This window comes from Camponotus vicinus, unplaced genomic scaffold (genome assembly GCF_025532165.1).
Source record: "Camponotus vicinus isolate PSW18456_S1 unplaced genomic scaffold, iyCamVici1.0 SCAF_3, whole genome shotgun sequence".
NCBI classification, from domain to species: Eukaryota; Metazoa; Arthropoda; class Insecta; order Hymenoptera; family Formicidae; genus Camponotus; species Camponotus vicinus.
The window spans coordinates 7,148,373-7,171,661 of record NW_028141967.1 but is presented as its reverse complement, the minus strand read 5'-3'; the positions used below and the strand labels follow the sequence as shown (position 1 = coordinate 7,171,661).

At 35.2% G+C, this 23,289-nt stretch overlaps 1 protein-coding gene across 8 annotated transcripts in view; it reads left to right on the top strand.

The window, feature by feature from the left end:
• Positions 1 to 23,289, top strand: part of Regnase-1 (zinc finger CCCH-type containing protein regnase 1) — a 118,449-nt gene that overhangs the window by 57,703 nt on the left and 37,457 nt on the right. For all 8 annotated transcript variants that reach the window (XR_014438072.1, XR_014438073.1, XM_083095447.1 and 5 more), the window contains exons 3-4: positions 1,272 to 1,770; positions 13,235 to 13,520. Coding sequence is in view for 6 of the 8 variants with exons in the window: in XM_083095447.1 (XP_082951573.1) it covers positions 1,272 to 1,770; positions 13,235 to 13,520 (785 nt within the window). In the remaining 2 variants the exon portion in view is untranslated. The remainder of the gene's footprint in view (positions 1 to 1,271; positions 1,771 to 13,234; positions 13,521 to 23,289) is intronic.

The following is a 23,289-nucleotide window of genomic DNA, read 5'->3' as shown; positions in this document are numbered from 1 at the left end:
AATAACTCTGAAATACTTTTTTTATTAAGAGATAAAAAAGTAATCTGAATCTGCAGAGTGATACGGAGGGCTTGCATCATATATTTGCCACAATAGTAGACTTACCGGAAATTTAAGCCGCGTTTGCTTTTTTCTGATTTGTTATTGTTTTTACGATTCAACAGTCGAAAAATTTATATACTTATCATCATTACATCTCTCTCTCTTTCTTTTAAATCATCATGGAATGCACATGTACACGAAGTTCTATATTGTTATTGTCAATTAATTTGTATAAACTAAACTCAGATTCTAGTGAGTCATTGCCTGATTATATCTTAAATTTGGTTTTTGTTTAATGGCATTCGTACCTTTTACTCCAATATAAAAACAATGGATGAACTTATCATGTTAAAACCACTGAACTATATATAAACTGGAATGGGAACTGCCATTGTAAATACATAAACGTACGGCGAGCCTGAGATAGATAGATGTTTAGGGTAGGGTATCTCGCTCACACGCATATGCGCACATCTTGGACAATACAAGCAGATCTAAAAGGATGAAATGAGACACCATGCCCTGAAGATTGTTCTCTCTCGGCTTGCAAAAAACTCTTCAGTTCCCATTTCAGTTTATATATAGTTCAATGTTTAAAACACTTTATGAACTAACATTAATATAATGAGTAAAACTTTTCGGGGGAAAGTGATAGTCACCAGATTATTGCGTAGTGCAGCATTATATACAGTCTTTCTATTTGACTTTGTGCATGTCAATTACGAAATAATTTTATGTATTTATATCCGATATATTATATTATCAGTATTATCTTTAATATTAATATTAAAATCATGCTAAAAATGTACCAAAAAATGATCCGAATCGTTCATACATGATTTATATATTTTAAAAAAAGCAAATATTTTGAAATATATCAATAAAAAAAGAGAGAATAAAAGATGTTTTTTTTCTTTCCTGCGTTCCAATTACTGCGCTTTATCTCTTATTTGTCAATTTTATCATGTTATAAGATATGTTATATGTTATATTTATAAATAGAAAATTACACTTAATCAGTAACTCACTGGTAATATTTATGTATATTACTTATAAAATTTCATTTTATTACTTTTTATAATATTAATATAACAGTATTTACTAATTTTTAGTTCGATTACCTATGCCCATTATCCTTTTCATTCATATATCTACAAAAAAAGAATAGATTAAAAAGAGAATCAAGTTTTATATGGATAAAAAAATATACCTAACTTCACCATACACAGGTTATACCGCTCGAGTAGAGTTTGCCCTGAAACTGGGCTACACTGAGAGATTGGTACAAGCAGCTTTGCAAAAACTGGGTCCGGACCCTGGTCAAAACGAGCTATTAGCCGAACTGATTAAGCTTGGAGCAACTTGTTCTCCGAAATTCATTGACGGTTCCGACGAAGCTGACAACTTGCTAGATACTGAAGTGGACACCGACGAAGGCGAAGGATCACTTTTAACTTCGACGATAACAAATGGAGTCTTCTCTATGGATTTAAAACCTATTGTTATCGATGGCAGCAATGTCGCCATGAGTCATGGTAACAAGGAGATATTTTCTTGTCGTGGCATCAAAATATGTGTCGACTGGTTCCGTGCCAGAGGTCACAAAGAGATCACAGTCTTTGTTCCTAAATGGCGGAAAGAAGCCTTTAGACCCGATAATCCGGTTGCCGACCAGGAAATCTTGAGTGAGCTTGAAAGAGATCGTTTACTGGTGTTCACACCTTCTAGGTTAGTGAAACAAATGCATGAAATTTGTTTAAAAAGTTAAAGTAGTTTAAATATCATATATTCAGAAATATATTTAAATTTTTTTTGTTTTAAAAAATTACTTTGTACAATTTATTAATCTCTATAAATTAAATAATAATATATATAACAGAGGAACCCCAATGATCTTGATTTGGACAGAATTTTTCAAAGTTACTTTAAATAACACAGGCCTGCGAAATTTTAGGTTTGGTTAGTTACAAAAAGCATAGTAGATGAATCTGATAGATCTTTTGACGCTGAAAACGAATCTGGTCGCAGAATTTTCCTAGCACGTCAGATTTTTGAGTAATTTGTGATTAAATAGTCCAAAGATGGCTATTTCGACCAATGTCATAAATTTATTATAAGGGGACCTAATTTTTTGAAATATTTCTGCCAATGGCGTCGTATAGTATTAGTCTTCACTTTTCAAATCCACTTTCGATTTACCGCCGCACGATTTTTTCTCGCTGAGGTATACAAGTCATAAGACTGGTCATGCATAGTGGTACAATAGGGCATTCCAAATCAACTGTGTTACCTCTCCGTTTTATCACGAATCAAAATTTGAGTAAAAACAATTTTTGAACGCCGTTTGTCATTTTTTGAAATTAAAATGGCGGATCCAATATGGCGGACAAAATTATAATAAAAAAATATAAAATTTAGAAAAATTTATCATAATGTGTAACAACTGTATTCGATATTTTTTTACAGGAATTTTTTGGATAACCGAACCTGACAGATGTAAGCCTTTTCAAATTTTAAGATGGCGGATCTAACATGCTATATTGATGCCTATAATAATAGGTATCAATATAATAATAGGTAAATTTTCTTATAACTTCATACTTGTATATCTCAGCGAAAAAAAACCGTGCAATGGCAATCGAAAATGGATTTGAAAAGTGAAGACCAGTACTATACGATGTCATTGGCAGAAATATTTCAAAAAATTAGATTCTTCCATAATAAATTCATGAAATTTGCCAAAATAGCCCCAGCAAACACCAAGTAACATTTAGACAACAATGAGCGACAACTTTTGGAATAATTAGACAGGTCTGCGAGGGTCAGTTATAAAAAGCACAGTAGATGAGTCTGATAGATTTTTCGACGCTGAAAATGAATTTGACCGCAAAATTTCCTCAGCACGTCAGGTTTTCGTATAATTTATAATTAAATAATCCAAAAATGGTTTCAGCAAACACCAAATAACAGTTATATAATTGTTAGTTATAATTTCCCACTCAACAATATAACTGTTACATGTTATGTAATAGTTACATCTCATGTTTTGGAGAGCGCCCCCCACCACTTCGTCGCGCGCCTAGTATCAAGTTACAGTGGGACGGCCTTTCTCGCCGCGCGCTTATACTTTCATGGATTGGCTGATCTTCTTTAATTAATTTTTCGTTAATTACCGCGAATATCGCAAAACAGTAAAGGACCTTCCTTCTTAATTTAAGCCAATCTGCCTTCACACTTCGGGAGTGTGAAAAGTTTTTAGAAACCGTGTGTGTGTGTGTGTGTGTGTGTACATACGTATAAAAGTGATGCGAGCGTTAAGTCAAGAAGCGAGAAGGTAATAAGAACGAGCGAAATAACAATAAAAGCGAACGAGATAGAAATGACACGAGCAACGAGGACTCGAGTTCGAGAATCGGATTTTTCTTGCACACTATTATTTTCCTCTTGCTCGCATCTATTACTGTCTCGCTCGCTCCTATTATTATCTCGCTCGCATCTATTACTGTCTCGCTCGCTTCTATAATTGTCTCGCTCGCTTCTATTATTGTCTCGCTCGTTCTGGTTATCGTTTCGCTCGCTCTCGATTCTTGTCTGCTTATCTTTCCGAGCTGTCTATCACGATTGTCAAGTAACAGAGAAAGCAAGACCATGAGTAGAGAGCGAGCGAGATGACCTATCATCAAAGAGTTCCGCAGTCTCTTACAATCGGTTCTTCGCTTCCTCTATCCATTCGCAATTCACGAAAATGTAAACATCTTATAAAATAAAAATTGAAATTTTATTTTATTTTTAATTTTATCGGTTTCAAAGTAATTTTAATGAATTAATGAGATCTTTGCGATTAAATTGATATCAAACACGACGTAAGTCGGGTAATTTTTAATTAGTCTGATAATAAAAATTTTATAATTATTTAACTAAATTTATGCGATTTTTATCGTTTGATATTATTTTAATCGCAAAATTCTCATTATTCTATTAAAATTACTTTCAAATGAATAAAATGCATTTTATTTTCTGACATATATTCGTAAATATTATAAATGAAGTCTCATGTAAGAGATTTTGGAATCTTCGACATCGGGAACTTTTTCATTATTATAATTATATTCATTATTATAATTTACGATTTTAAATTGCCATAAAATAAAAGCTAAAACTTTTATATTTTATTTGATCTTTTTATATATTGATTACAATGGATTAATGAAATTTTTGTGTGTAAAATGACATGGAACACAATATAATTCGGATAACTTTTACTTATTGTTATATAAGTAAAAGAATGTATCTAATTAGTATATATTGAGCAAGTCTGAGAAGATATTAGATATTTCAGATAACTTTGGTGATTTTAGTAATCAATTTTTACATTCAACTAAATTGGTGGAACCAGAAAATATGTATGTATCTTCTAGTAATGATATCTTCGAAGTTAATCAAAATATTCAGATAATTATAGAAGAAAATGAGGCACTTAGAAAAGGCATGCGTGAATATAAGAAGCGATAGACAGATCGCTTCTCATGCGCTGAGACATTTTTGCCTATAACTTAATAATTATTGCGAATTTTGCAAAATGGTACAGAACTTTTCTTTTTAGTTTGACCCAATCTATCACCACTTTTCGTTTGATTACTTAATAATCACACACTACAAGCGGTTTACCGCTTCTCATGTACCGAGACATTTCTGCTTATTTTTTAATAATTATTGCGAATTTTGCAAAATGGTAGAGGACTTTTCTTCTCAGTTTGACCCAATCTACTACTACTTTTCGTTTGGTCACTCAGAAATCGGACATCCTGTATATATATATATATATATATAATTTTTATAAAGATAAGAATTTCATTTTCCTTGTCTAAACCCTGGAGAATGAGAAGCGATAAGAAGGAAACCCTAATTTTTTATTAAATAATAAAGAAATTTTAGATTTTATCATTATGTTACCTCTAATTCAACCATAGGAGTCTTAACATTTTCATTTGTACACCTAGTTTGTGGGTCTGGATAAGGAGCATATTCTGTATCCTTTAAAATAACTATAAAATAATTATTAATTGTATTATAAAATTAAACAATATTCGAATGCTATGCGAATAACGGATATTCGAACACTATTCGAGTAATGGATATTCGAACATTATTCGAATAACGAATATTCGAACATTATTAATCATCTGAATCATTTTGTCTTGATTTTCTGAATTAATAATAGAGAGTTGTTTGACATTATCTTCGCACTTTGTTAATTGCATTTGTGATACTTCATATAATCTAGCCATCCGATCAGAGCTCGTTGTCTTTCGATCAATTCTCTGGCCTCTATTTCTTTTCAGTTTTGTTGCAAATTGTCATCGTTCTTGCAGTTATTCGTTTTTCGCAAATCTTCTATGAATTGATATTTTCCTTGTCTTATCATTTCTATTTCAACTTTCAGGGATGATATTTCATTGGAATCACGAAATACCATTGCATTTTCTAACAAAGCGTGATGACGTATATTCAATTCCTCATATTTCTCTTTCAATTCATTATACACACCCAGTAAGCAAAATGTTAACAAATTGCGTGCAAATTGGCAGCAAATTTAATCAAAATTCCACACCAAATCCATAGCCATCTGTGTCCGCATTAAGCTCGTGTTTTGCTATCAAACCTTGCTGACATAACCTGACAGCAAATTGGTAACAAAACCCGAGCAAAGCTTGCTGACATGTTGACGTCAAATTGTCGGCAAAAACCGAGCAAGATCTGCGCGCGCGCAATCTGACAGCATATTGACGGTAGAAATCGAGCATGATCTGCTTTTGACCAAAGTGCAATAAAATTTAATATTACAGAATAAGTTTTATTGGTAAATTATAATTTTCTTTTCATAACTATGAAATGTATGTATATCGTATCTACGACATAACATGTAATGTTATGTTGTAGTTATATCTCACGTAGCAAATTCTCTTTCAACTTAATTAAATTAATAATAAAGTAAATTGTGAAAATAATTAAATTTAATTTATAAAATTGAGACATAATTTATATGATAATTAAACTCTTGCTTTATGCTTCAAATAGGATAATTTTCCATTTATCCTGTTGATTCTAATCAGTTTAATATTCTCATATTAGGCTTGTATGAGAGATCAAAAATTAAACCAATAGAAATATACTTTTGATCTTTTATTAATAGCCACTAGCAGGCTTTATATCTACTTCTAACAGAAATTTGATTGCGAGAAAGTGTGCATCGCGTAGCGGAAAGCGAAGGAACTATTGAATCAAGGGATTTAAATACCGATTATGCAGGTTCTGCTCGGTTTCTGCCACCAATCTGCCGTCAAATTATGCGTGCAGATCTTGCTCGGTTTTTGCTGCCAATTTGACGTCAAGTCATGCAGCAAGCTTTGCTTGCTTTTTGCTGACAATTTGTCATCAGACTTTCCTGCACAGATTTTGCTCGGGTTTTGCCGCCAACTTGACGTCAAATTTTGTGCGCGCAGATCTTGCTTGGTTTTTGCCGCCAATTTGACGTCAAGTAATGTAGCAAGCTTTGCTTGCTTTTTGCCGCCAATTTGTTGTCGGATTTTGTCAGCAAGCTTTGCGCGGTTTTTGCCGCCAATCTGCCAGCTTAATCAGGTAATAACAACTCTTGTAGCAAAATTGTAGCCTTTTTGCTGACAACAATTTTTAGCACTTGGCGAAATCTATTCGAGCAGACTTGGCTAACTGGGCAGTTATGCTTACAGAATTGCTTAAATTACTCTGAAAGAGTGAAATATCTGATAGCAACGTTTTATTGTATTTGTTTGCATCGGTAAGAGATCTATTAAGATCATTAGTCTCCTTTTTAATTACATATTTTTGATACTCATATAATCTGCCAGTTTCTTTATTAAGCAATTGTCGAAGACTTGCATTTTTCCTATTCATAATTATTATTTCATTAGCAGCGTTCGCGTATTCTCTCGTTTTTATTGCAAATTCTTTTCGAATTTCATTGTTTCCATTTTCTATAATTTGCCAATTTTTCTTATAAACTTCCAATTACTTTTTCAAAACCATCTAATTCATCTTTTAATTCATTACTTTCCTGAATCAACAAATCTTTCTGCTTTTCCCATTCTTCTGCCTCGTTTTTATATGTTTTTGCAAAGCTTTCATTTCTGCGAGATACGTCATTATTGCTTCATCCTCGCTATGTCTCTCAGACAAACTTTCTAAATCTATATCTTTAATTGTTGTTAAGTCTTGTAACATATTATCCTTCTTTTGCAATTCTTTTCTATAAATTATATGTTAAGGTATAAATTATTAATTATAATAAAAATAACAACGAATAATTGTTTAATTGCCTAATATGTGCTGTATTCATATAACATTCAATAAATTTTATAAAATACCTCAATAATCTAAGCTGTGACCTTAATTCAGTATTACTGCCTTGAACAACATTAAGATGCTCCTGTAATCTCATAGCTGGATGGAACCAGCCAGCTAAATGTCTAACGTCCAAAGCTTCTAACAATCGCTCCAATGTACTGGATTGTATTTCTATCTCGCTTTTACCTAAGATACACAAAAATATCATGTGGTTATTTTTAAAACAATTATTAATATAATAAAATTAGAAAAAAATATTGTATAACAATGTTCATTAGATGCCAAAACAAATAGAAAATGAAAAATTAAGTAGATTTAGTAGAGAATTTTACTAATTTTTATATATTATAGAAAGGAAATATATAAAAGCGATAAAAGAAAAACCTAGGGTGTCTTAGAAACGAAAATGTGTGCAATACTAAAGTACCATTAAAGTTAGCGAAAATCATTCACCATCATGATTGTGTATACTGTCCATGATTTCACGCATGCCTTTTCTAAGTGCCTCATTTTCTTCTATAATTATCTGAATATTTTGATTAACTTCGAAGATATCATTACTAGAAGATACATACATATTTTCTGGTTCCACCAATTTAGTTGAATGTAAAAATTGATTATTAAAATCACCAAAGTTATCTGAAATATCTAATATCTTCGCAGACATGCTCAATATATACTAATTAGATACATTCTTTTACTTATATAACAATAAGTAAAAGTTATCCGAATTATATTGTGTTCCATGTCATTTTACACACAAAAATTTCATTAATCCATTGTAATCAATATATAAAAAGATCAAATAAAATATAAAAGTTTTAGCTTTTATTTTATGGCAATTTAAAATCGTAAATTATAATAATGAATATAATTATAATAATGAAAAAGTTCCCGATGTCGAAGATTCCAAAGTCTCTTACATGAGACTTCATTTATAATATTTACGAATATATGTCAGAAAATAAAATGCATTTTATTCATTTGAAAGTAATTTTAATAGAATAATGAGAATTTTGCGATTAAAATAATATCAAACGATAAAAATCGCATAAATTTAGTTAAATAATTATAAAATTTTTATTATCAGACTAATTTAAAGTTACCCGATTTACGTCGTGTTTGATATCAATTTAATCGCAAAGATCTCATTAATTCATTAAAATTACTTTGAAACCGATAAAATTAAAAATAAAATAAAATTTCAATTTTTATTTTATAAGATGTTTACATTTTCGTGAATTGCGAATGGATAGAGGAAGCGAAGAACCGATTGTAAGAGACTTCGGAACTCTTTGATGATAGGTCATCTCGCTCGCTCTCTACTCATGGTCTTGCTTTCTCTGTTATTTGACAATCGTGATAGACAGCTCAGAAAGATAAGCAGACAAGAATCGAGAGCGAGCGAAACGGTAACCAGAACGAGCGAGACAATAATAGAAGCGAGCGAGACAATAATAGAAGCGAGCGAGACAGTAATAGATGCGAGCGAGATAATAATAGGAGCGAGCGAGACAGTAATAGATGCGAGCAAGAGGAAAATAATAGTGTGCAAGAAAAATCCGATTCTCGAGCTTGAGTCCTCGTTGCTCGTGTCATTTCTATCTCGTTCGCTTTTATTGTTATTTCGCTCGTTCTTATTACCTTCTCGCTTCTTGACTTAACGCTCGCATCACTTTTATACGTATGTACACACACACACACACACACACGGTTTCTAAAAACTTTTCACACTCCCGAAGTGTGAAGGCAGATTGGCTTAAAATAAGAAGGAATGTCCTTTACTGTTTTGCGATATTCGCGATAATTAACGAAAAATTAATTAAAGCAGATCAGCCAATCCATGAAAGTATAAGCGCGCGGCGAGAAAGGCCGTCCCACTGTAACTTGATACTAGGCGCGCGACGAAGTGGTGGGGGGCGCTCTCCAAAACATGAGATGTAACTATTACATAACATGTAACAGTTATATTGTTGAGTGGGAAATTATAACTAACAATTATATAACTGTTATTTGGTGTTTGCTGAAACCATTTTTGGATTATTTAATTATAAATTATACGAAAACCTGACGTGCTGAGGAAATTTTGCGGTCAAATTCATTTTCAGCGTCGAAAAATCTATCAGACTCATCTACTGTGCTTTTTATAACTGACCCTCGCAGACCTGTCTAATTATTCCAAAAGTTGTCGCTCATTGTTGTCTAAATGTTACTTGGTGTTTGCTGGGGCTATTTTGGCAAATTTCATGAATTTATTATGGAAGAATCTAATTTTTTGAAATATTTCTGCCAATGACATCGTATAGTACTGGTCTTCACTTTTCAAATCCATTTTCGATTGCCATTGCACGGTTTTTTTTCGCTGAGATATACAAGTATGAAGTTATAAGAAAATTTACATAGGCATCAATATAGCATGTTAGATCCGCCATCTTAAAATTTGAAAAGGCTTACATCTGTCAGGTTCGGTTATCGAAAAAATTCCATATATATATATATATATATATATATATATATATATATATATATAAGTTTAAAAATATAATTTAAGTGATATATAAGTAAAAGAATTTCTTAAATGTAAACAAAAAATTGCGATAATAAAAAATAGAAAGAGAAGATTTAAATTATTGAAGATAAAAATATCGGATAAATTTCTGAAAAGTGCATATCTCCAATTGTTCTGAAATTTTACTTATTAGTGTATTTCGATGCGTTGATTACGAATGACAATGAAAATTGACGACAAGGTCATCTTCAAGGTCAAAATGAAAAAAAAGGTTTTTTTGTATATTTTTTTCATTATATTAATAAATATTGATTTTAGTAGAAAGTTTCAAAACAAAGTTATACCTTTCTTAAGAACGTAACTTTTATGTTCTATACATTATTACTGTAAAAAAACAGTATTTTACGAGAAAAATGCAAATTAATATTTTGCGTATTCTTCTGACTAGAGCATCCATGTTTCTATAATTCTGCATGGATTTGTAACTTTCCACGCAAAGCCTCCAAACTAAATTTTAATTTTTCGTCATAATAGGTTTGGATTAGGTTAGATCTTTTGGAAGTGGAGCCCTCCCCCTCGTAGGGTGGTATCCATTGTATCCATACATATACTTTCCATGCGAAGGTTAGGCTAGGATGATAAAACATTCCAAAATAGTAAATAGGCTTAAAATTTAACGACTTATCTTTTCTTCATTTCGACTTCGAAAATGACCTTAATTTTCATTGCCATATTCATAATCAGCGCGTCGATTACATTAATATATAAAATTTCGTGTCGAATACATTAATATATAAAATTTCAGAACAATCGGAGATATGCACTTTTCGGAACTGCAAAAAATATCTTTCTTAATAAATTTCATTCCAACGTCTCGCTATGTCCGGATATGTTTTGTTATCAATTAATATAATACAAAACTGGAATAACCAGCCAAATATTAATTTATATACCTTAAATTATAATTAAATTGTTTCAAAAATCTCCCATCCTACACATTCTCTGCTTTTTTTTTCTTTAGAAATTATTTCTTTATAAGCTTTTTTTAGTATATTGTTATCAAAGAAAAAAAGAATTATACAGGGTGTCCTAGACCACCCGTACACCCCTTTTCTTTCAAAAACTAAGCATTTTAGAGAAAAACGTTTTCGACAAAAATTGTATGGTTTTGAGGGGAACATAAGATGGTGTCATTGGTTTGACCTTGGATGGCATCGTTAAGGTGAGGTCAAGGACACCTTTAATTTCTTAAATGGAACCACCTATTTTTTATTGCATATTCTTATAGCTTATGTCGAGAGCTTTCCAAAACACTATAATAAAGTATTTTTTCATCAAGTACTTTTCGAGTTATAAGGCTTGAAATAATTTCTTAATTTTACATAAACCATAAAATATCTAGTAAAATATTCATTTTTCGATTATCTTACCTTAATACTTTTATGCACAAAATAATGAGAGGAATCGATTGGTGTAAAGAAAACACATAATTGTTTCGAAAAAAAAAAATGTAATTGTTAATTGCAAATTACATTTTTTTTTTCGAAACAATTTTGTGTTTTCTTTACACCAATTGATTCCTCTCATTATTTTGTACATAAAAGTATTAAGGTAAGATAATCGAAAAATGAATATTTTACTAGATATTTTATGGTTTATGTAAAATTAAGAAATTATTTCAAGCCTTATAACTCGAAAAGTACTTGATGAAAAAATACTTTATTATAGTGTTTTGGAAAGCTCTCGACATAAGCTATAAGAATATGCAATAAAAAATAGGTGGTTCCATTTAAGAAATTAAAGGTGTCCTTGACCTCACCTTAACGATGCCATCCAAGGTCAAACCAATGACACCATCTTATGTTCCCCTCAAAACCATACAATTTTTGTCGAACACGTTTTTCTCTAAAATGTTTAGTTTTTGAAAGAAAAGAGGTGTACGAGTGGTCTAGGACACCCTGTATAATTTTGCACATTATATATAAAATACAATTTAAGATTGGAAATTAATTTAGGTAAATATTTAGTTTAGATTACACAACACGAAAAATTTTTATTTTGATATATATTGTAGAGGATACATTCCTAAGTAATACACCGTTTGAATTTTGCGGCGGTCTCTGTTCGTTCCTGAGATATGCGATTTTGAAATTTCATACTTACGTGTATCATCTTTTCATTATATCTTATTTATGTGTTTACACTTCTTTAATATTATGGTAGAATTATATCCCCTACACAATTTATAAGATAAATATAACTTAACAAAGTATAAATACTGCACTTTATTTTACCTAAACTTTTAATAAGTGTTTGTATATAACTTCCTTCGTTTTGCAAAGTACGTATGTGGATACCGTAAGTTCCGACCCCCGTTACAAGGAGGCTCCACTTCCTGAAGATATAACCTAATCTAACCCGTGTCTGAAGTGTAGGATATACCTGGCTTTACATATAAAATTGCAAACTTATGTAAAGCTATATGAACCATGTGAAGCGAGATATATTTCATACGTTACACAGTTTGAATTAGGTTAGTCTTTTTTAAAGGTACAGAGGGGCTCCGCTCCTCCCTCGTCTACGCGTTTACTTAAAGAGTAAATGTAAACAAAAAAAAACATATAAACACACTTTCCAGATAAATTTGTAACGTTCTATGCGAAGCCAGGTATTTGCCACACTTCAGACACATGTTGGGTTAGGTTATATCTTCCGAAAGTGGAGCCCCCCCGTAGGGAGAGCAGAACTCACGGTGTCCATGCATGTACTTTGCAAGACGAAGCAAAGTTACATACAAACATATATTTCATTAAATATACATATTTCTTAAATGTACATGGTGTAAAATTATGTTCTATTCATGAAGCTTTTTTCGTTAATAACTATTTAATAAATAACAAGCGGCTAAAACCTTCTGAAAGTTATATAGAAAGATGACCTCGGTAAATAAAAAAATATAAACATATTTAGGATAATAGAAATTTCAAAATTGCATATCTCAGGAACGAAGAGAGACCGCCGCAAAATTCAAACGGTGTTACTTAGAAATGAACTTTCTACAATATATGTCAAAATAATAATTTTTCGAGCTGTGTAACCTAAAGTAAACATTTACCTTAATTTATTACATATTATAATATTTTAAATCTATCTGTGTACACATATAAATAGACAAATATATTATTTTAAAATATATTATTTAATATATTATTTATAAATAGACAAATATATTATTTTTTAAAACTTAATAAGATTAACAACATTTTTATATATCATGCCACATTATACAAATTTCTGCAGATTGGTAGGCGGGAAACGTATGGTATGTTATGATGACCGATACATCTTAAAGCTGGCTGCCGAAGTCGATGGTATTGTCGTCAGCAATGATAATTATCGGGACTTAGCGCAAGAAAACCCTGAGTTTAGAAAGGTCGTTGAAGAGAGAATCCTTATGTACAGTTTTGTAAATGACCGATTCATGCCACCAGATGATCCGTTAGGTAGGAGTGGACCTACGTTGGAAAACTTTCTCAGGATCACTCCCAAAAAGGTTGACCCAGCACTTCCATGTCCGTATGCCAAGGTAATTTTCCTTTTATTCATTTCCACTATGCCACACTGCTTTTGAAAATTTTGAATTTAAAATTTAAAATTATTAAGGACTATTCCATGTCAAACAGCCTTTTTCGGCAATCACGAAAATGAGCAAAATTTGCAAAAATAGCTGACGCTCGTATTATGTAATCACATGTGTCGAGTCGTTCCTTGAAATATCACGTGATTGCCTATCTGCGAGGCGTAGTGTAAGAAATTTAACACCTTGGAGATAAATTGAAACAGTCATAGAAAAATATCGAGTAGTGTATTAGTCAGATAAAGAGAGAGCGATTACAAAATACGGAAATACGAGGAATCCACGGTTAATACGATTTATTCTTATCGAAGTAATAGACATAGTAAAGCATAGCGAACTCATATAACAGGACGTACATTTGCGCGTGATAAATAATAGTTTTGCGAGATATCGAAAGCTAGTCATTACAGTGAGGCTTGAAGAGACATTGCTACGGAAAAAGCTTTAGGATCTTTTATTGTGTTTGTGATCTGAGTACAATAAATCAAAATCTGTATATAAGATTATGTTAAATCAGACAGAACACGAACATCCGAAGAACATCCATAAAACGTCTTTTAAGGATATTGAGGATATCCAGGACCATCCGTCTTACATCTTTCGGATATTCTATGGACATCCGTGATATATCCGTTTATGAAATTGGTGGACATGCTTTAATCCCTGATATGATAAAAGAGGGAACATTCGGAATTGTAATTTACATTAAAAGAATGAAAACAGGATGAAATATATAAGTATTTTAAAATAATATATTTATTTTATAAAAATTATATTTTATACTATTTTTTATTACATTAATTAAACAAACATCTTGAAGTACTTTGTATTGTACTACTAATCTATCTATTTTATATAAAATTAAAAATTTAGTTATATTTATATGTATATTGAACTTTACATCTTAAGTAGATAATGAATGGATGATTTTCATTTATTCGCTGGACATTTATTTATCCGATTTATAAAATCAATTTAATATCTGAAATTCCCACTAAGATCAGAAATTAAATTGAAGAAGTATATCTTTTACCTTATTTGTCGCTTTTTGCAAGCTTTATATAATTCTTATGACTAAAACTTAAATACGACATAAGAGATAGCGCATCGCACATAGCGGTAAACGAACGAACTAATAATCATATAAAATCATATATTTATTTATTTTTTTTTATTTATTTATTATTTATTTACTCAAATATGTAACTTTTTTGTGAGAACAGCCAATACTGAAATATTTATCACACACATATACACACACACACACACATATACGTACATGATTGCAAATAGTATCGCGTGCTCCCGCGAAACTTTGATGTCCAAGACCAGACATCCTGTGAACATCCAAATATTGCCACTAACGAATGTTTCGAATTGAATATACGATGGATGTTCATTTCATGTCCATGGACGTGCGGACGTAAAATAGACATAAAATGAACAACCATAGGATATCTTGTGCTGTCTGGGTAATTCATTCAAGATTACTCCAATTTCTGCAAATTATCACTACGGCGTCTTAAGGAGATTTCATGTACTTCAATCATACTTACCTCTGATTATTCTCCTACATATTCAACTAGAAAAGGATTTGTTACAGTAGTTTAAGTAAATTGATGTGTAGAGTTTTCTTAGAGATAACTTTCCCACAGGATGTTCTTGTGATTGTTATGTAAGTACTAAGTACGAATATATTATATATATATATTGTGACGTTGCCGTCCCGACGCGCGTCCATCCGCCCCCGAATATCTTGACGGGGCGCGAGCCGAGCGGCCGCGCCAGAAAAAGATAGCGAGAGCCGTATCGTGATCTCCGGAGAGACGAGCTATTATTGTGACTTCGCATTTTTCTAATTGTAATTTTTTGTATTATTTTGTACGTTGGGCAACCCGCCGGAAAACAATCGGAAGAAAAAGAAGAGGAATCTTTTTGCGACCACCGACACGGCGCTCACAGCCTTCGAGTCGAGAGCGGAGATAGCGCCGGAGGATCAGGAAAGCGCAGAGTCGCGGGTGGATTTCGCCCCCTGCAATTAAAGGAGGAAAAGCATCAAAGAAACAGCTGTCTTGGACCGAGATCACCGGGCCCGGTCGGCGCTACCCTCCGAGGACGGAGGACGAACGATCGGCCTCAAGAAGACCACCGATAGTAGGGTCACAGAAATTAAGATTTTCAAATTATCGGGGCCGTTACGGCCCTCTATACGGCGTTGTCGCGGGGCGCATTAATACCTCGCGTGTCGCGGCGCTATTGGCCGCGAATCCGCGCACCCCTGCGCGCAGGATTGACGCCGCTATCGACCCTGGATCGCGAGATCCAGGGACTCACTCTGGCGCGGGCGCTCATACGTAGTAGTCTCGTATTTCGTGTTGTCGTTAAGTGTGTGTCGCAGACGAGAAGATTGTCGAGAGGACGAGCCGAGGATCATCCCCTGGCCACGGGAGAAAGTATCGGTGAGGTTGTCCATCGCATAATTGTAAGCCACGTACGCGATTCCGTCCGCGGACCGGCCGCTCTGTCGCCGTCGCCATTTTCGTGTCTCGTTGTCGCTCGGGCTTTATACCGAGCTCGCGATTTTCGTGCATTTCGGGCGACCGGAGACAAGCGACCGAGGCATCAAGGACGATCGTAACGTCAGTCGATAAGGAACCGTTCGTCTCTCTCCGGGATTCGGGGTGTCGTAAAACGCGTAGCGACCGGCTCTCATATATCGACCACGTGCGCGGTAAATCGCGGGGAATGCGTTCGCTATCCGTGCTGTCGAAAAGAGTTGTCGAAGCCGCGTAAGACATCCCCACAATCGATCTTCGGGCGATTTTCGTTATTAATTAGCGTGTATGTAAGTGTGTGACCGTGTTGCGTATCGTGACGTTGCGAATATCGTGCTGTCTTTGTCGCGCTCGTTACGTGTATAATTTGCGCTTATTCCGAGATATTTGTCGTGCGTGTGAATGTGTCGTGGTGCGTGATAGATTACGATAAATTAAGAAATCGCCGAAATTCGAGGGCTTCGCGTAAGTGAAAAGCGTTACGCCGGAAAGAAAGTAAGCGGCGCCCGACGGCTGTCGATTATCGATCGCATCGAACGCGTTCGTCGCAAGCGAGATTTTCCGTCTTCGCAAATTGCTTAATTACTCTCGCTCAATTATTAAGCCTCTTTTCGAACATATTGCTGTCGACTAAAAGAGCGAGTAAGAGAATAATGTAAAAAGATCTGTAAAACTGAGTCGGCGATGAGATTGTCGAAATTTCCGTTACGTTTTCGAAACGCCGTTTGGCCTCGCAAAGTCCGGCCATAAAAACAGGCCAGAAGAACTACAAATATCAGCACTTTCTTATGGTCTCGATTTCGTATTGTTATTGTTATCATTGCTATCGAAGAATTATCTGTTATACGTTCCGTTATTATTTCAAATTGTCGAAGTTACGTTAGCATCGGTTATATTTAGTTATTTCAAATTTGCTAATTTATGTTATTATTATTTCTTTCTTGATTTCGTTATTTCTTTTACTTTATACTTTTTTTTATATTTCTTGAATAAATTTGTTATATTTTCTTTTATATTAAGCTCGCGTAATTTATTTGAGTGTTCGCGTTCCATGATTGTTAAAGTCCGTTGTGCCTGTCGATTTTCGTAATTCCCGAAAGCCTCGCATAAAATAATTCAATATCCTTTTCAACAGATCCTGCCCCTCTACCGTTAGGTGAGCTAGTCAGCCCGTGGCGAAACAGGCTAGCGTTTTTCGCGTTATTCTGGCATTTAGCGAAACTGATACGTGAAAGACCGTATCTGGCGCCCAACTTCGAGATCTCGAGATGGCCTTCGCTTCGCCGCGGCTCGCGCGAGAACAACGTCCATCTTAGTTCCTCCAAGCGCGAGTATCTCTATCCTTGTGTTTTTGACGACGTTTTCGCTCCCCCTTAATATCCTCTTCTCTAACATCCGAGGAGGATTGTAAAAAATAATTAACGTCGCAATATATATATATATACACAGGGTGTCCTAGACCACCCGTACACTCTTTTTCTTTCAAAAACTAAGCATTTTAGAGAAAAACGTTTTCGACAAAAATTGTATGGTTTTGAGGGGAACATAAGATGGTGTCATTGGTTTGACCTTGGATGGCATCGTTAAGGTGAGGTCAAGATCACATTTAATTTCTTAAATGGAACCATCTATTTATTATTGCATATTCTTACAGCTCATCTCGAAAGCTTTCCAAAACACTATAATTAAGTTAGTTTTCATTAAGTACTTTCCGAGTTATGAGGCTTGAAATAATTTCTCAATTTTACATAAACCATAAAATATCTAGTAAGATATTCATTTTTCGATTATCTTACCTTAATACTTTTATGCACAAAATAATGAGAGGAATCAATTGGTGTAAAGGAAAAACATAGTTGTTTCTAAAAAAAAATATGTAATTGTTAATTGCAATTTATATATTTTTTCTTCGAAACAATTGTTTTTTCTTTATACTAATTGATTCCTCTCATTATTTTGTGCATAAAAGTATTAAGGTAAGATAATCGAAAAATGAATATTTTACTAGATATTTTATGGTTTATGTAAAATTGAGAAATTATTTCAAGCCTCATAACTCGGAAAGTACTTAATGAAAACTAATTTAATTATAGTGTTTTGGAAAGCTCTCGAGATGAGCTGTAAGAATATGCAATAAAAAATAGGTGGTTCCATTTAAGAAATTAAAGGTGTCCTTGACCTCACCTTAACGATGCCATCCAAGGTCAAACCAATGACACCATCTTATGTTCCCCTCAAAACCATACAATTTTTGTCGAAAACATTTTTCTCTAAAATGCTTAGTTTTTGAAAGAAAAGGGGTGTACGGGTGGTCTAGGACACCCTGTATATATATATGTATATATATGTATATATATATATATACACTCACCCGCAAAAAAAGCGGTACACCTAAAATTTGAGAAAATTTCATCAAATTTTAAATGATCATAACTTGGTAAATAATGATGATAAAAATATGTTTAAAAAAACAAAATGAAGGCTGTAATGTCCACTTTAAGAATATTTAAGTGGCAATTATGCTCAGCCATTGTTTTCAAAATGGCGGATAAGGAAGTGAAAGGATGTAAAATTGATTATTAAAGGATCGAGTTTGGGACGGTGCACGGCGTAAATCAGGTAACGCAGCCCAATGAGACCAAATGCTCGTGAAAGTGTGGAGTGTTATCTTTAAAATGTTTTTTTACCGAGCTCGATACGATGATTTTTCGCTGAGTTATTCCGAATTTAATTAAAAACGCTCTTTTTTCTTCTTCAATTTGCAGCTCAGCGAATAATTATCGTATCGAGCTCGGTAAAAAAGCATTGTAAAGGTGATACTCCACACTTTCACATGCATTTCGTCCCATTGGGCTGCGATACCTGATTCACGCCACGCACTGGAGCAAAGCGGGAACCTTTATTTATCGGTTTTGTATGCTTTCATTTATCCGCTATTTTGAAAAAAAATGGTTGCACATAATTTCAATTTAATTTAGGTGTGTGTGTGTGTGTGCTCGTTTGTATACCACAAGGATAAGGACCCCATGGTTCGTCAGCTCCACAGTATTTAAAGACTCCAAACCCTCCTTGTGGCGTGTGTGTGTGTGTGTGTGTGTGTGTGTGTGTGTGTGTGTGTGTGTGTGTGTGTGTGTGTGTGTGTGTGTGTGTGTGTGTGTGTGCTCGTTTATATACCACAAGGATAAGGACCCCGTGGTTCGTCAGCTCCACATTATTTAAAGACTCCAAACCCTCCTTGTGGCGTGTGTGTGTGTGTGTGTGTGTGTGTGTGTGTGTGTGTGTGTGTGTGTGCGCTCGTTTGTATACCACAAGGATAAGGACCCCGTGGTTCGTCAGCTCCACAGTATTTAAAGACTCCAAACCCTCCTTGTGGCGTGTGTGTGTGTGTGTGTGTGTGTGTGTGTGTACGGGCGCACGCATGTGTGTATTAATAGTGGGTATGACCTCCTCGTGCGCGTATTACCTCATTCATACGATCAGGCATACTCTGTATTAGTCTTTTTATTTCATCCTGCGTAATTGCATCCCATGCATTTTGAAGAACTCTTTGAAGTTCTTGCAGTGACTGAGGTGCAGGTACGTGATTTCGTACTTTCTTGCCGAGATTGTCCCACAAATGCTCAATGGGATTTAAATCCGGACTACTTGCTGGCCAAACAAGTCGATTTATGCCAACTTCATCGAGGAAATCAAACACTCTTCTCGCAGTGTGTGGTCGAGCATTGTCTTGCATAAACAAGAAGTTCTCTCCGATAAAGGGTGCATACGGAACAACATACGGAAGGAGTATGTCTTCCACGTATACATCTGCGTTCATGTTCCTGTCAAAAAAGTGCAAATCTGTATGAGCGTCCGCTGAAATACCTGCCCAAACCATCACAGAGCCTCCATTGTAGCTGTACCTTTCACTTACAGTACAATCTGCAAATCCTTCTCCACGACGACGATAAACTCGTTCTCGTCCATCTGGAGAATAGAGACAAAAACGAGATTCATCGCTAAAGAGTACTTTGCCCCAGTCTGCGTAATTCCAGTCTCTATGCGCAACTGCAAAATTGAGTCGAGCTACGCGATGACGACCTGTAAGAAAAGGTACAGCCGCTGGCCTGCGCGAAAACAGATTTTGTTCCGCTAATCTTCTCCGAACGGTGTCAACGGATACATTGCAATTGTGGACATCCCTTAAATTGTTTCGAATTTGAACAGCTGTTCGATGTCTGTCTCTTAATGAATTTAAAACAATAAATCGGTCATCGTTTTCATTGGTACGTCGAGGGCGCCCAGAACCAGGCCTCCTCTTGAAAGAATTGGTGTCTAAGTACCTGGCATAAGCACGTTGCACAGTTGACACTGACAGATCAAGTGCCTCAGCAACGTATCTTCGACTTCTGCCATCTTCAATTAAAGCAACAACTTGAGCAGCTTTTTCTGGAGTTATCGTTGCCATAATCGAGAAGTAATTTCGAGAAGAAGTAATTAATTATGGTTTCAATAGATGAAGTCGCAAGGAGCAACGCGTCTAGAGAGCTAGCAAATCAATCGCATAACTTGTACTATAGTCTTTCAATGTACCTGGCATAAGCACGTCTCAAACGGAAAAAACATTGAAAGACTATAGTACAAGTTATGCGATTGATTTGCTAGCTCTCTAGACGCGTTGCTCCTTGCGACTTCATCTATTGAAACCATAATTAATTACTTCTTCTCGAAATTACTTCTCGATTATGGCAACGATAACTCCAGAAAAAGCTGCTCAAGTTGTTGCTTTAATTGAAGATGGCAGAAGTCGAAGATACGTTGCTGAGGCACTTGATCTGTCAGTGTCAACTGTGCAACGTGCTTATGCCAGGTACTTAGACACCAATTCTTTCAAGAGGAGGCCTGGTTCTGGGCGCCCTCGACGTACCAATGAAAACGATGACCGATTTATTATTTTAAATTCATTAAGAGACAGACATCGAACAGCTGTTCAAATTCGAAACAATTTAAGGGATGTCCACAATTGCAATGTATCCGTTGACACCGTTCGGAGAAGATTAGCGGAACAAAATCTGTTTTCGCGCAGGCCAGCGGCTGTACCTTTTCTTACAGGTCGTCATCGCGTAGCTCGACTCAATTTTGCAGTTGCGCATAGAGACTGGAATTACGCAGACTGGGGCAAAGTACTCTTTAGCGATGAATCTCGTTTTTGTCTCTATTCTCCAGATGGACGAGAACGAGTTTATCGTCGTCGTGGAGAACGATTTGCAGATTGTACTGTAAGTGAAAGGTACAGCTACAATGGAGGCTCTGTGATGGTTTGGGCAGGTATTTCAGCGGACGCTCATACAGATTTGCACTATTTTGACAGGAACATGAACGCAGATGTATACGTGGAAGACATACTCCTTCCGTATGTTGTTCCGTATGCACCCTTTATCGGAGAGAACTTCTTGTTTATGCAAGACAATGCTCGACCACACACTGCGAGAAGAGTGTTTGATTTCCTCGATGAAGTTGGCATAAATCGACTTGTTTGGCCAGCAAGTAGTCCGGATTTAAATCCCATTGAGCATTTGTGGGACAATCTCGGCAAGAAAGTACAAAATCACGTACCTGCACCTCAGTCACTGCAAGAACTTCAAAGAGTTCTTCAAAATGCATGGGATGCAATTACGCAGGATGAAATAAAAAGACTAATACAGAGTATGCCTGATCGTATGAATGAGGTAATACGCGCACGAGGAGGTCATACCCACTATTAATACACACATGCGTGCGCCCGTACACACACACACACACACACACACACACACGCCACAAGGAGGGTTTGGAGTCTTTAAATACTGTGGAGCTGACGAACCACGGGGTCCTTATCCTTGTGGTATACAAACGAGCGCACACACACACACACACACACACACACACACACGCCACAAGGAGGGTTTGGAGTCTTTAAATACTGTGGAGCTGACGAACCACGGGGTCCTTATCCTTGTGGTATATAAACGAGCACACACACACACACACACACACACACACACACACACACACACACACACACACACGCCACAAGGAGGGTTTGGAGTCTTTAAATACTGTGGAGCTGACGAACCACGGGGTCCTTATCCTTGTGGTATACAAACGAGCACACACACACACACACACCTAAATTAAATTGAAATTATGTGCAACCATTTTTTTTCAAAATAGCGGATAAATGAAAGCATACAAAACCGATAAATAAAGGTTCCCGCTTTGCTCCAGTGCGTGGCGTGAATCAGGTAACGCAGCCCAATGAGACCAAATGCATGTGAAAGTGTGGAGTATCACCTTTACATTGCTTTTTTACCGAGCTCGATACGATAATTATTCGCTGAGCTGCAAATTGAAGAAGAAAAAAGAGCGTTTTTAATTAAATTCGGAATAACTCAGCGAAAAATCATCGTATCGAGCTCGGTAAAAAAACATTTTAAAGATAACACTCCACACTTTCACGAGCATTTGGTCTCATTGGGCTGCGTTACCTGATTTACGCCGTGCACCGTCCCAAACTCGATCCTTTAATAATCAATTTTACATCCTTTCACTTCCTTATCCGCCATTTTGAAAACAATGGCTGAGCATAATTGCCACTTAAATATTCTTAAAGTGGACATTACAGCCTTCATTTTGTTTTTTTAAACATATTTTTATCATCATTATTTACCAAGTTATGATCATTTAAAATTTGATGAAATTTTCTCAAATTTTAGGTGTACCGCTTTTTTTGCGGGTGAGTGTATATATATATGTATATATATATATATACAGGGCGATCCCGAAAATCTTCCGTCTGTAAAATGACGTATTCCTGACACCATTCTAAGACAATTTTTCCTTTGGCAAAATTTCGTCCGAAGCTTAGTGTTTGAATTATTAAAGGAAGTAGTTAACGTATGACGGGTCGAATACAAGAGGCAGGCAAGGGTGGCGCGATTCACCGTCAGACGCGGGTGCTTACGCGGGGCGCCTGCTGCGATCAGCTGGTCGCTATACACATACAGACACACATGCGAACACATACATTCTCTCTCTGTCTGTCTGTCTGTCTGTCTCTCTCTCTCTCTCTCTCTCATTCGCTCACTCACCTGTAATTTTTTTTTTTTTTTTACGAGAGGGGAAAATGCATTTTATGCATACCC